This window comes from Euleptes europaea, chromosome 11 (assembly GCF_029931775.1).
Source record: "Euleptes europaea isolate rEulEur1 chromosome 11, rEulEur1.hap1, whole genome shotgun sequence".
NCBI lineage: Eukaryota > Metazoa > Chordata > Lepidosauria > Squamata > Sphaerodactylidae > Euleptes > Euleptes europaea.
Window position 1 is genome coordinate 13,924,052 of NC_079322.1, and position 13,964 is coordinate 13,938,015.

The window sequence follows — 13,964 nt, forward strand, 5'->3', positions numbered from 1 at the left end:
GAGGGCAGGGACACAGGCAGTCTGAAAAAGGGATCTTTAGCATACGGCCCAGCAAAACCATTGAAAAAGGGCAATTAAATCTTGAATCCATAAAGACTCAACATAACTTTGCACTAACCAGAGAATCCAGATAGGAAGGAAGATTACCCTTAGATAACAGGCCCAGGGCAAGTGGAGAACATGTCCTCCGAGCATCAAAATGAGTGTAACTCTTGTCTTGAGCATAGATCAATTTGGCCACGTTTTTTTTACATTGATCTACAGAAGAAGAGCTGAGACCCTGCTTAAGGCTTCCTCTCATTTAGATATGAGGTTGATAGCCACCAGAGACAGGGATTTTTCTGGTGACAGACCGTGGAATACATATGTGATGTCTTTTACGTACTTTTTGGTACCACTTGGTGGATGATATTTGGCCTACATATCTTTTTACTGCTATGCCCTGGCTACTGGATTTGCTATTTTCTTTTGGCTTTATTTAATTCATTCTTTTTTTAACCTTGGAGGCCTTTTTTTTTTTTTTTTAAGTAGAGAGGCAAGTTACAGATCAGATAAGTACATAAATGCAGCTTGGGTTTGCAAGGGCCTGTGGAAACGTCAACCTGCATGAGATTTTGCAGGCTGTTCAGTGGCACATTTAGGTAATTTTAGGCTCTGAACTGAATGGAGTTATGAGCCTGTTGGTGACTGCATAAGACCTAAGAATTCCACCCCAAAGGCAAGCCATAATGCCCCCACTAGAGACACTTGCTCTTAGAGATCCAGTGTGGTTTAGTAGTTAAGAGCGGTGGAGACTGATCTGGAGAACCAGGTTTGATTCCCCACTCCTCCACATGAAGCCAGCTGGGTGACCTTAGGCTAGTCACACTCAGCCCCACCTACCTCACAGGGTGTCTGTTGTGGGGAGAAAGGGAAGGTGACTGTAAGCCGGTTTGATTCTGCCTTAAGTGGTAGAGAAATAGGGTTGCCAGGTCCCTCTTTGCCACTGGGGGGAGGTTTTTCGGGTGGAGCCTGAGGAAGGCAGGGTTTGAGGAGGGGAGGAACTTCAATGCCATACAGTCCAATTGCCAAAGCGGCCATTTTCTCCAGGGGAAATGATCTCTATTGGCTGGTGATCAGTTGTAATAGCAGGAGATCTCCAGCTAGTACCTGAAGGTTGGCAACCCTATAGGGAAAGTCGGCATATAAAAACCAACTCTTCTTCTTAGCAGCATTCTTTTTTGCAGTCAAGTCACAGCTAACTGACTTATGGCGACCCTGTAGAGTTTTCAAGGTATGAGACTCTGAGAGTTGGTTTGCCATTGCCTGCCTCCGCGTCACGACCCTAGTATTCCTTGGAGGTCTCCCATCCAGTTACCTGCCAGCATCAAGGCTAACAGTGTGTGACTGGCCCAAGGTCACCCAACAAGTTTCCATGGCAGAGGGGGGATTCGAACCTGGGTCTAACATCTTAACCTCTACACCACGCTGGCTCTCTCATAGCAGCATAGGAATCTTACATTTCTTATCTGTTTGGTTCAAATACACATTGCTTTAATCTAAACATCAACTTAAGACTTGCAATCTTACATTATTTATTTCATTGCATGATTGTCATTGAGACAATGATGTCTCTAAAATGGGCAGGGGGGGAAACGATGTAGAAATTAATTCAGGTTACAACACAGGGAATATGGAGGTGAAAGAATATAACAGCAGAACCAAATTGCTCATGCCCCCCCTTTCTGTTCCCTTGAAAATATTCAGTGGCCATTTGGTTTTTACTAGAAGATCCTTCCCGACTCTTTCCCCAGATTGACTTAAGCTTTTTGACGTGTGTTCCTTGCTTTAGAACCTCTGCTGCTCTCTGGAATATACAGAAGGTCTAGTCCTGTTTTTGGTTCTGATCCATGAACAATGTGCTCTTCTGATGCCTTGGGGTCCCCCACCTTTTTGACCCTGCCTCTTGAGGCAGAGACAACTATAAAATGTCAGGGAGTTAAAGTGATGTATAGCTCTAACAGTAACTCTTCAACACTTCGGGCAGAAGCTCAGTTTAAAAGAATGCCTTTCAAAAGAAAATATATATATTGTTTAAAAATATTTCCTTGTATACACAGCTTACCTTCAGCCAAGCAGTGAAGATCCTTGTGCTGTGGTGGCAGTTCCTGCCAAAATAATATTTTTCAAGATCTACACAGCCAATCAGATCTCCAGAGGCCAACCAGAAGCCTTGCTGGGCCAAAGTCTCATCTGGCCCCACCCACATTCTAAAACATCTGGCGGGCACCAGAAAAGCCGTCTGCGGGCACCACCGTTGGAGACCCCTGTGATACATGACTTAACGTGATAATGACTTGAGCACAGATAAATACACTGAGATAACTGGGCTTAAGTGCATTATCCTTGGATTGTGAGCCCAAAGATTTTCAGACTCCAAAGCCTATGAATTTTTTTTTTGGCTTTATTTATCTTAAAAATATTTTTTTTAATGTAACAGAAAGCTTTCCTGCAAGTCTTCCATTTGAATAAAGTGATCAATACCTTCTTTGTAAATCAACTCAATCAGGTTTATTCGGTCCCCTCTAGTCAACGCTGGACAACTGGCGACCTCTGTTGGTGAATTTATAAGATGAGAAGACAAAGCAATCTGTCTGCAAGTCTTCCCTGCCTTCTGGGAAAATAGGAAGAAGTTAATTTTCTATCTCCATTTTAAGGGTAGTTATTTTCTAAAAATCACCAATCGCAACAGCCAAATCTCCTTCTTCCCTCTCCTTCTTTAACGTAATGAAACTGGACCATTTTTAAATGGAAGTTAAGAGCTCTCCGTGGGGTCTAACCAGCTGTTCTGCCTGATTAAGGATATCCTTCGACCACTAAAAACAGCTATCCTGTGGTTCACGGGACCTGTGCGTTCAAAAGCGATGTGGAACAGAAGCTGCAAGCAGGGAGGTGAACTGGGTGAGATTCAGTGAAAAAGCTTGCTGGATCCAACCCTAGCAGTGTCAGACCAGAAGCATATAGAACATAGCTTACAAGAAGTTTGACTTCCTTAAGTGGTCCTATAATTGTGTGTGTGTGTGTAAAGTGCCATCAAGTCGCAGCCGACTTATGGCGACCCCTTATGGGGTTTTCAAGGCAAGAGACTAACAGAGGTGGTTTGCCAGCGCCTTCCTCTGCACAGCAACCCTGGTATTCCTCGGTGGTCTCCCATCCAAATACTAACCAGGGCTGACCCTGCTTAGCTTCTGAGATCTGACGAGATCAGGCTAGCCTGGGCCATCCAGGTCAGGGTGGTCCTATAATTAGCTAGCTGTAAAAGATCAGCCATTTGCACACAAGCTACAGTTAGTACGAAACTTTGAGGGGTGGGGATTAAAATCTGTGGATTTACAATGCAGCTAGCTGCTGAGGCAGGGATAACTGAATGGTATTGATCCTGGGGGTGTGACTGAAGATGAGCCACGTTTTTGCTCTGCTGCATTTTTGGCAGAGAAATACACAAACCAATATTGGGGAGCATTTGTATCACCGATCAGGCAGGGAGCATTCAAGGATGGATCCGAACTAAAGGAAGGCTCTTCGCATTTTACTCATGAGCATCTTATTCACTTTTTGCTTATAAAGGCAACACATTTGAACCAGTCTACAGCAAACTGCACCATGGCAGGAACAAAAGATGTCCTTGATCTAAGTGACAGAGAACACCAGGGGGAAAGGAGACACCAAGCCAGGTTACACTGAACAGATAGAAAGGGTAGATAATTCCTGCCCTTAGACTCTGCTTAAGCATTAGGAGTTTCTAGAATACTTGAATAAAGTCTTCAAGAGAAAGCAGCATTGAATCTGTTTGCACTGAATAAATACTAAGATCGACAGTGCTAGGGTTGCCAACTCCGGGTTCAGAAACACCTGGAGACTTGAGGATGGAGTCTGGGAATTGGGGGTTATGGATGGAGGGGAGGGACCTTGGCAGGGTGCAACGCCACGCAGCCCACCTTCCAAAGCAGCCCTTTTCTCCAGGAAAAGTGGAATAAATGTGGTTTAATAAATAAATAAGCGATGCACGTAATCTGGAGAGCAGTCCTAATTCTGGGAGATCGCCAGCCCTCACCAGGAGGCTGGCGACCCTAGCTCGGAGAGAGGCTGAGACCTTTACAGGCGCACATATCCCAGTTTCTCAAGGAGCTGCTAACTGTCCTGCGAGGCGAAAGCCGTTTCCAAGAGGATGCCCTGGCAACCCCGGCCCTGGGTTTAGAAGGCACGCCTCTCGCGTTCATCTGCTCTTTCAGCCGGCTTGCAGGCCAGAAATCAAAGAGGCCAATTCCCCTTCGCTTTGGCTGGCGCCTTTTTTTTCTTTTCAGCAGGGTGGAGAGGACCAGAAGAACCCTTTCCCCTTAAAGCACTGGTTCCCAACCAGGGGTCCGTGGACCCCCAGGGGTCCGTGAGGACTAAATTAAGGTCCGCGAAACAAAGTTATAAACCCATCATAAATTAAGATTTTCAATTAAAAGTTCTCTATTATAAAAATATATTCAAATATTATTCTAAGTTTAATGTTTAACCAACAGTTATGGTTAAAGTTTATTTTCAAATTCTAGGAATTTTTATTTTGAACCTTGGGGTCCCTGAACAAAAAAGTCTTAGTGGTCCCTGGTCAAAAAAAGGTTGGGAACCCCTGCCTTAAAACAAAAGCACGCGTCTTTGCTAGCGCCCCCCCCCTTCTCCAAGACGATTGTGCTGGCAGAAAGTTTCTAAGGAGGGAGCGCCTTTGCCACCCTCGCCCCGCGCCCCGCCTGGGCTTCCCCCCCTTCGCCGCCCGCCCCGCGCCGCAACCTGGGTTTCCCTCGTCCCTCCCCTTCTCCCCCAGGGCCGGAGTTGTGCATTATTCATAGCGGGGGGCGTGTCCTCCTCCGGACCTCTATATAGGCGAGGAAGCCCCGCTGGAAGGCGAGGACCGATGGGAGCGAAGTTAGGCGGGCGGAGGGGAGAAGTCGGCCGGCCGAGCGACCAAAGCGCTTTGCAAGGACCAACATATATATATATATATTTATACTTATATTAATAATAAGAGAAGGGGACTTATTTTGCAGCCTCCTGTTCTCTCCTTCAGTGCTCCCCTTTCTTTTCCTGCAATCCCTTTTTTTGTCGTCGTTGGGGGGCAGTGAATCTTTTTTTTTTCTTCTTTTAAAGCCTGCGTTTTAAAAAAAGCGACTTTCGGCCGCTTTGCAAGGAAGCGCTAATTTTTTTTTTTTATTAATAATAATAATAATTATTATTTTTGCATTCTCCTCTCCGCAACGTTCATAAGCCGGGTTGCGAAAGCAGACCGCTCGGCAGGACTTCTCCTCCTCCTCCTCCTCCTCCTCCTCCTCCTCCTCCTCCTCCCGGGAGTCTCTTTTTTTGGCCGGCGAATGGCTCCGAGGCGGTGGCAGTAGGCGAGGGCTGAGCGAGACCCCCGCCGGCCGACCTCGCAGGGGGAGCCGGGGCGCGAGCCCGCCCCCTGCCCCCTGCCCGCCCTCGGCATGGCGCGGCGGCCGCGCGTGCCGCTGTGGGCGGCGGCGGCGGCGCTGCTGAGCCGCGTGGCGCTGGCGCTGGCGGCGGGGCCGGTGGTGCGGTGCGAGCCGTGCGACGCGCGCGCCCTGCAGGCCTGCCGCCCGCCGGCCCCGGACTGCGCCGAGCCGGTGCGGGAGCCCGGCTGCGGCTGCTGCCTGACGTGCGCCCTGCCCCGGGGCCGCCCGTGCGGCGTCTACACCGAGCGCTGCGGCGCGGGGCTCCGCTGCCGCCCGCCCGCCCGCGAGCCCAAGCCCCTGCAGGCCCTCCTCGACGGCAGGGGCCTCTGCGCCGACGCCCAGACCCCCACCGCGGCCCCGGCGGGCGGCGGCGCCAGGCTCCGCGACCACCTCCTCCTCCTCGCGCGGGGGAGCCCCGGGCCAGGTAAGGGGGCCGGAGCAGCCGTGTGTCCTCCGTGGGAAGCGGGGCGGGGGGGGGAGATGGGTCTCCGCCGTCTGGAGAGCGGGGGGGGGTCGCTCCGGGAGGTTGGCAACCCCGGGAGGGAGGGAGCCTTGGCCTCGCCCCGTCTGCCCAGCTGCTCCTTGCCTGAACGAGCCCCCCCCCTCCCCCGGAAACTGATCCTAAAGATCGCTGGAAACTTGTAGATACTTTTTTTACTTCGGAAAATGGAAAAGATGCATTGTTGCAATCCCCGATTTCCGCCCCCCCCCCTTTTCCTTTTCTGTTCACTCCTTATTTTTTTTTATTTTTTAAAAAAAAAGATATCTCCCCCTCCCCAAAGTGGCTGGAAGCTCCAAACGTGGCCTTTCTAGCGCAGGGCATGGCCCTCTCTCCCATCTGGAGATCAGTTGTAATCCTGGAAGATCTCCAGGGACCGCCTGGAGGTTGGCAACCCTAAGCCGAGGTGGGAAGCGGCGCCAGGAGGGTGGCATTTCTTCGCAAAGTGCCTTTCCCTACCTCGCCTTTCCTCCAAGACGCTCGGGGCGGTGCGCCTCCTCCTCCCCGCCTCCTTTTGCGGCCTCGCAACAACCTTGCGAGGTAGGCGAAGCGGAGAGAGGAGCCTGCAGTCCCCTGGGCAGAGTGGCGTAAGGAGGCTCTGGGAGGGCCCGATTTGGGTCCCCGCTATGCCGTGGAAGCACGCTGGGTGACCTTGGGCCAGTCACACGTTCTCAGCCTGGCCTACCTCGCAGGGTTGTTGTGAGGCTACAGTGGAGGAGGGGAAAACCACTTGGGGGGGCCCAGTGGAGAGGCAATCAGGGTATAACTATCCAAATAAGCCTGGGTCTTTCAGATAGGTGGGCCCTGCTTGGCCAACAAAGAAGTTTCAAGGGGGTGTGAGAGACCGAGAGAGCTCGTGATGAGTGGCAGGCAGTTTGTACAATTCTCGAGTCCCCTGTTTGTGTAGATTTGTGTATGTGTACAAAGAAAGCGCTCTGTTCACTGTGTGTGAGCAGTGGCCTGTGCAGGGTTTCACACTCGAAGGATGCGTGTATTGCCCAAGCGTGCAAGTATTGTGTGCGTTTGTGTGTCAGATCCCACATATGTGTGTGTGTGCGTGTGATCGGTTCATCTCGGTTGAAGACGTTGTGTGCTGATTATACGGCCTTGTGCCTCTGTATGTGTGTGGACGTGTGATTTCTGTGTGTATGTGAGAAAACAGACTTCTTAAGTCTTCTCCCTCTCTCTGTTTAACATCGCCCGCAAAAGCACGTCTCCCTTCTGCGTTTGTGCAAGTGAGATCTCGGATAGCCTCACCGCAGTGAAACACTTCCTGATGACTCAGAAACGTCTCTGCTTTACCTTTTCGTCCGTGTGTTTGTGTGTGTGTGTGTGTGTGTGTGTGTAACTTCCTGTGTGCTGTTAAGCCCTAGGTGTGTAGATGTAATTCCCGTGGAACGTCAGCTCTTGAGCGACCTGTGTGGCTACGTGATCGGTATCCATGCGTCTGTGCCAGTCTGCAAAGTAGCCTTTAACAAAGTCAGTAGACTTTGTTAGGGTCCGTGATTTCTTAGCTCTGGCTGCAACTTGTCTGTGTGTGCGTCTGTGCGCAGGCGCGTACATTGCTCTTTGCAGTGTGAGTCGTTGATGGGGTGTGTGTGCGGGTGTAACTTCCTGTGCAGTCTCAGCCCCTGCTGTTCAGAAAGTGTGTTAAGTTTACTTTGCAGGATCACCTCCTGGTGTTTTGTTTGTGTTCATGTCTAAAACATCCTGGGTGACTCTTTTACTCTTTTAGTTGTGTGCATGTCTTACCCAGATGTTTTGCTTAAATCCACTGTAAAAAGGGGGGGCAGGTAGGAGATTTGGCTGTAAAATGTTGCTTGGTTCTGGGAAAAGGGGAACAAAATGTAAGTGGAAAGTGAAACGGTTCTAACAGAAGCTTGCTTTACAGCTGCTGTTGCTATGTCTAAAAAGAGTAATTCCTCTTTTATGTTCAAAATGTCTCTTCCTAATCTGTCAGAATAGTCTGATCAGTGTATGCAAACTCGGGATAATATATAACTTTTTAGGGGCTAGTACGGGGAGAAGGGGGAAATGTCAGCAGTGCTGCTGAATCCTTCTTTACAAAAGTTGTAAATAAGGAGGGCCGGTTAAAGTCGTCGGAGCCTCCCGGGATGAATGAATGACTTGGCAAAACCATTTGCCGGCTCAGTAAATTATATCCAAATGATTTATTTGTGAGTTTCCTAGAAAGTGGGAGAAGAAAGGGAGGGAGAAAACTGCAGAGGGCTGTGGAAGCGGCTGACTGAAGTAAAGCAGTGTGCTCTATGTACAGGCCTACAGAGAAGCAAGTGGGACGGGACAACCTAGTGTGGGCCCTTCGAATTGCAGCTGGGCTGCATGGGAATTGATAATGCATGATGCAAACGCAGCAGAGGGTGTTGCAATCGTTTTAAAACTTCAGATTGTCTTTGGAAGGAATTTAGAATCGTCACTTTAGAAGTAGCAACTAAACGAGTTTCTCAGTTGCGGGATTATTCTGTTTAACAGCCTTTTGCAAGATGAGTTGCAGGAGAAAACCCACCGAAGAGGGAATTCTCCGATTGAACACAAGTGGTTGGAGTGACTTCCTTTAAAAAACCTCTTTTTCTCAGAACACTGAGCAAAGTTGGGAGTTGGTCTACCCTGGCATTAGTCCCTGCAGTAACACAATATGTCACATTATCTGTTATAAAGGCACGACTCCTACATTGTGGCAACTTGAAAGATGGCTTTTTTTTTTTTTTAAGCCAAGCTTTAAACTGTGTTGGAAGATGTTTGCTGAGGGAACGCTTGGGCACCTGAACCCCAATTCTAGATAGAAAGATTTATTATTACGGCCTTAGCCAGCAAAGATACCAACCATATCAATAAAGCCTGTTACATGCTAAAATAATCTCTTTGTAAGAATACAGATAAAAAGTTATCATTTAAAATTAACCTTATTAACTAGTGGCCTTTTCGGAACGGATTCTAGTTACTGTTGAACAATATTTGGCTACCTTTGGGAGTCTCCCTCTCATAAGAAGAATTTCATTTTCTCTTCCTCTGGACTGGATTCCATTGTGTTATTGAGAGGAAGAATTAAAAATAGATACAACTGAATAAGACATGATTTATATTTTCAGTTTCTCCTGACCTGCAAGGGGAACCCCAATCCTGCTCTTTTATCTACAATTAGAAGTCATGCAGAGATTGGCCTAGGGCAGGGGTCTGCAAACTGCGGCTCCCGAGCCACATGCGGCTCTTTGGCCCGTTGAGCCCCTGCTCTCGCGCCGGCAGCCGGGCTGCGGAGCCGGCGCGCCTGAGAGAGAGAGAGTGCGAGAGAGCAGGCGAGCGGACGTGCTGTCTCTCCCCCCCCCACCCGCCGTGGAGAATGGCCGGGTCCCCCTTTCCCTTGCCCTCAATGGTTGGGAGGCTAAAGCCTTCCCTCCCCTCTAGCCGCGCGATTGCTGGGCGGGCGGCTCGGTGGTTCCTCCCCCCCCCCGCCTGCCTATCAGCTGTTGGGCGGGGCGGGCTTCCTTTGGTAGACCTGGCCTCCAGCTGAGTCCCATTGGGAGGCCATGTCTACCCACTGGCTTTCTGGGCGGTAGACCTGGACTCCGAGGAGGGGGGGAAGTGCCCCTTCAGAGGCCAGGTCTACCAATTGGCTTCTTTGGGCCTCCGGAGGCCAGGTCTACTGCCAAGAAAGCCAATGGGTAGACCTGGCCTCCCAGTGGGACTCAGCCGAAGGCCAGGTCTACCAATAGGCTTTTATGGCGGTAGACCAGGCCTCTGGACGAGGACTCCGGACGGGGAGGGGGAAATGGCAGGGACTTACAATTTAATTTTATCAATAAATAAGATCACTATTAACTATGATATCAAGTTTTATTCAGTGTACCTATAGTTTATAGTTTAATTAAGACTTAAAACTTTAATTAAAGTTTATTAAGTTAATAAACAGGGTACCTACCTATATAGTTTAAGTTTAAGAAATTTGGCTCTCAAAAGAAATCTCAATCGTTGTACTGTTGATATTTGGCTCTTTTGACTAATGAGTTTGCCGACCCCTGGCCTAGGGTGAATAGCTGGTGGGCCTCAGCAGCATAGCGTCCCAGGAGGAGGCGAAAGCAGGAATTGGGCCAAAGGCAGTGGGAAGATCCAAACCACCAAGTGCCGCTGCAGCTTTTCCTGCCTTCTCCAGGGAGCTCCCAGAGGGCTCTTTTGCAATACTCGCTCAAGTTCGCAGAGGCTGCAGCGCTGCCGGGTAGGTTACACCTGAAAGCTGCCCAGGCGGCCTTTGCAGATTAGGAAATCCAGCCCAGATGAAAAGGTAAAGCAGCTGCATGTCGTGGCGGTGGTGGAAAGCACCGTCAGGTTGCAGCTGACTTGTGGCGACCCCTTAGGGTTTGCAAGGCAAGGCAGAGGTGGCTTGCCATTGCCTGTCTCTGCATAGCAACTCTGGGCTTGCTTGGTGGTTAAGCATGGTGTAGTGGTTAAGAGCGGTAGTTTGGAGCGGTGGACTCTGATCTAGAGAACTGGGTTCGATTTCCCACTCTTCCACATGAAGCCAGCTGGGTGACCTTGGGCCAGTCACACTCTCTCAGCTCCACCTACCTCACAGGGTGTCTGTTGTAGGGAAGGGAAGGGAAGGTGATTGTAACCCGCTTTGATTCTTTCTTAAGTGGTAGGAAAAGCATATAAAAACCAACTCTCCTTCTTCTTGGTGGTCTCCCAACTGGGGCAGACCCTGCTTAGCTTCTAAGATCTGACCAGATCAGGCTAGCCTCGACCATGTAGCTCAGGGTGTTACATATCAGAGGGCAGTGGATTTCAGGTTGTGTTCTGGCAACCCCCTCCCTTGGGTTCCTTAGAAGCTTGGTGAAGGGTTCCTCAGATGGAGAAACCAAGGTTCCTTGAAAGACAGGTTGCCCACCGCTTTCAGTCTTCCCTTTCAATGATCAGCGGCGGAAGGAATGTTTGGTATCTTCAAGCTTGTGCTTTCCTGTGAGTGTGAGATCATAATTAAATTGTGGAACTCCCTGCCCCAGAATGTGGTGATGGCTGCCAACTTGGAAGGCTTTAAGAGGGGAGTGGACATGTTCATGGAGGAGAGGGCTATCCATGAATACTAGTCAAAATGGATACTAGCCATGATGCATACCTATTCTCTCCAGTATCAGAGGAGCATGCCTATTATATTAGGTGCTGGGGAACACAGGCAGGATGGTGCTGCAGTCGTCTTGTTTGTGGGCTTCCTAGAGTCACCTGGTTGGCCACTGTGTGAACAGATTGCTGGACTTAATGGGCTTTGGTCTGATCCAGCATGGTTTTATTATGTTCTTATGATGCATACCTATTCTCTACAGTGTCAGAGGAACATGCCCATTATATTAGGTGCTGTGGAACACAGGCAGGATGGTGCTGCTGCAGTCGTCTTGTTTGTGGACTTCCTGGAGGCACCTGGTTGGCCACTGTGTGAACAGATGGCTGGACTTGATGGGCCTTGGTCTGATCCAGCACGGCCTTTCTTATGTTCTTATGATGCTGTCCAAATGCCTAACCCTACAGGAATTATAGACATGCCTCAGTGTGCTTGGGTGATCCAAACACGTGGAGCAGTTACTTGATTCCCTGACTACAGAAAAATTTGAAAACCTTTTTAATGGGGATTCAAAATCATCTTCTTGGTGACCAAGGGCAGATGATGCTATCGGTCCCATTAATCTGTTGAAGCCCCATTGGGGTGGGGAGGTGGGGAAGGATGGCTGCCCTCCCCATGTTGAAACACCTGTTTGAAGTTTACTAGGTGGCCGTGGGCATGTTCCTGCTTTTCATAAACTACCCCACAAGGTAGGCTAAAATCCAAAATAAAGAGCAGTACCAAGTGGTCCTTAAACAGATGGACAGTGCAAACTACATTTCCGTATAAATCCCAGTTTTTAAAAGCAGATTTTTTAGTCAAAGCAGTATTGTCCCTTTCATGCCATGTTACTTGTTAAATTCTACCCCTGTTAAATCACAGGAATCCCCCAACTAACTGTGCGAGTGGCAGAATTAGGTCACTGCTTAATAATATCGGTTAGAGCTTTTTGGTATTCGAATGCTTTAAGACACCATGAAAATATCTTCAAGCACACACACCCCAGAAAAGGCAGAAATAAAAACCCTTTAGGGAGGGACTACTTTGCTTAAAGCACCATTTTTTTTCTCCCAGGCTGATTCTGAGGTAACTAACCTTGGCAAAGTTTGTGTAAAATAATGGGATGCCATTGAAACAGCTCTTAGCTTTATAAAGGCCTGCCTATTCAGAGGCAGAATGATTATTGTTTTAAGAAATCTTTGTGGGACAGATTACATAAATTAAATTAGCTGCGATCTAATAATAGTGTTGTCTAAATCTGCATAAGTAACATGGGATGCTTGTAAAAAAATCTGCAAAGCAAGGAACCATTTAAAAAACAAAACAAAAATTCTGGCCTGTTGTGGCAATTTGCATCAATTAGGAAAATGACCATAAGGAGAGGTGTTAAGATGCATTTAAAAAGTTTAAACGTTGCCGAAAATTTTAATTACACATATAGAAACCATGACAGTCTACTTCCTCAAACCATGTGCACGCTGGAAATTGGGGTTTTTGGGGGGATCGGTTATGACCCTTGGTGACAACCAGTGACATAGTTAAACAATAACTTTGATCATACCCTCTTTACCACTTGCTCTGTTCCAATTGTAATACTGGGACTTTCATCCACAGTGCTAACATTTTTGCCTGCTGTGGTTTTGAATAAAGTCCCTTCTCTCACATGAACACATGAAGCTGCCTTATACTGAATCAGACCCTTGGTCCATCAAAGTCAGTGTTGTCTACTCTGATGAGCAGCAGCATTCCAGGGTCTCAGGCTGAGGTCTTTTACATCACCTTCCTGCTTAGTCCCTTTAACTGGAGATGCCGGGGATTGAACCTGGGACCTTCAGCGTGCCAAGCAGATGCTCTACCACTGAGCCACAGCCCCTCCCCTCCCTCTCGGTTTTCGCGTCAGTGTATGGGGTCAGACGGGCAGCCCGTTCCTGAAGGGGGATGTAGATCCGCGCCTGCCGGGAGTAGCACTGCTACGCCCCCTCCACAGAAGTGTCCCGGAAAGAGATTTTACTTCTGTAAGGATTAAAAAATAGGGAAATGCCCCCATAGATTTCAACGGGGCTATGACACCAAGGTGTCGTAGCCCCAATGGGGCATGTCCCTATTTTTAATCTTTACAGAAGTAAATGTCTTTACGACACCAAGGTGTCGTAGCTACGCCGCTGCGGGAAGGGGCGTTCCCGGGGCGAAAGGGGTTAGGAAGCGCCCCCGGGAGCACCTCCCAGGATACCGATGTGGGGTCTTGCGGCACTGGAACACTTCCAGAAGGCAGTGCCTGTGGTGTGGCGTCCCGGCTCCAGCGTGGATGCCACCCGAGACATAGTAAGTGCCCCTTATCACGGATTAAACGGGCACTTACACTGACGCGGGTTCATGCCGGCTTATAAGGAGCTCCCCCCCCCCACTCAAGATTGCAGCCTTAAAGTTAGTCTTGAGTCCTGCTCATGGCTTAGGGCCTGCAAATTCCTCGGGTGAAAGCCACAGGTGGTCTTCATCCAGAGTGCTGAAATGCAGGCATCCAAATGAGCTAAAGAGATATTAACTTTAAAAATATCTCAGAGGACAGGCAGCCAGCTGCAGTTAACTCTGGAAAGGAATAGAGGGTAAAGTCATGCCTCTTATGGAAACACTGTGCGTGCCCCGTATTTTAAAACACCTCTTTTATGAAACAGATTTTTTTTACTATTAAGTCATAGCAACATTCAAATAAGCAGAACGTTTGACTACCGCAACATAACACAGCAATGTTACCAACTATGAACTGAATGCCATGTACCGTCAGATACGAAATAATTCAGCAAATTGTGTGACAACTAAAGTTAACAACCGTATCAGTGATTCGTAATAATACCCATTAAAGTAAGCGATG

At 48.7% G+C, this 13,964-nt stretch overlaps 1 protein-coding gene across 1 annotated transcript in view; it reads left to right on the forward strand.

Moving 5' to 3' along the window:
- The first annotated feature begins 5,504 nt into the window (after nucleotides 1-5,504).
- Nucleotides 5,505-13,964, forward strand: part of IGFBP3 (insulin like growth factor binding protein 3) — a 38,432-nt gene continuing 29,972 nt past the window's right edge. Inside the window, exon 1 of the mRNA XM_056857546.1 lies at nucleotides 5,505-5,916. Within this exon, the coding sequence (XP_056713524.1) occupies nucleotides 5,505-5,916 (412 nt within the window). The remainder of the gene's footprint in view (nucleotides 5,917-13,964) is intronic.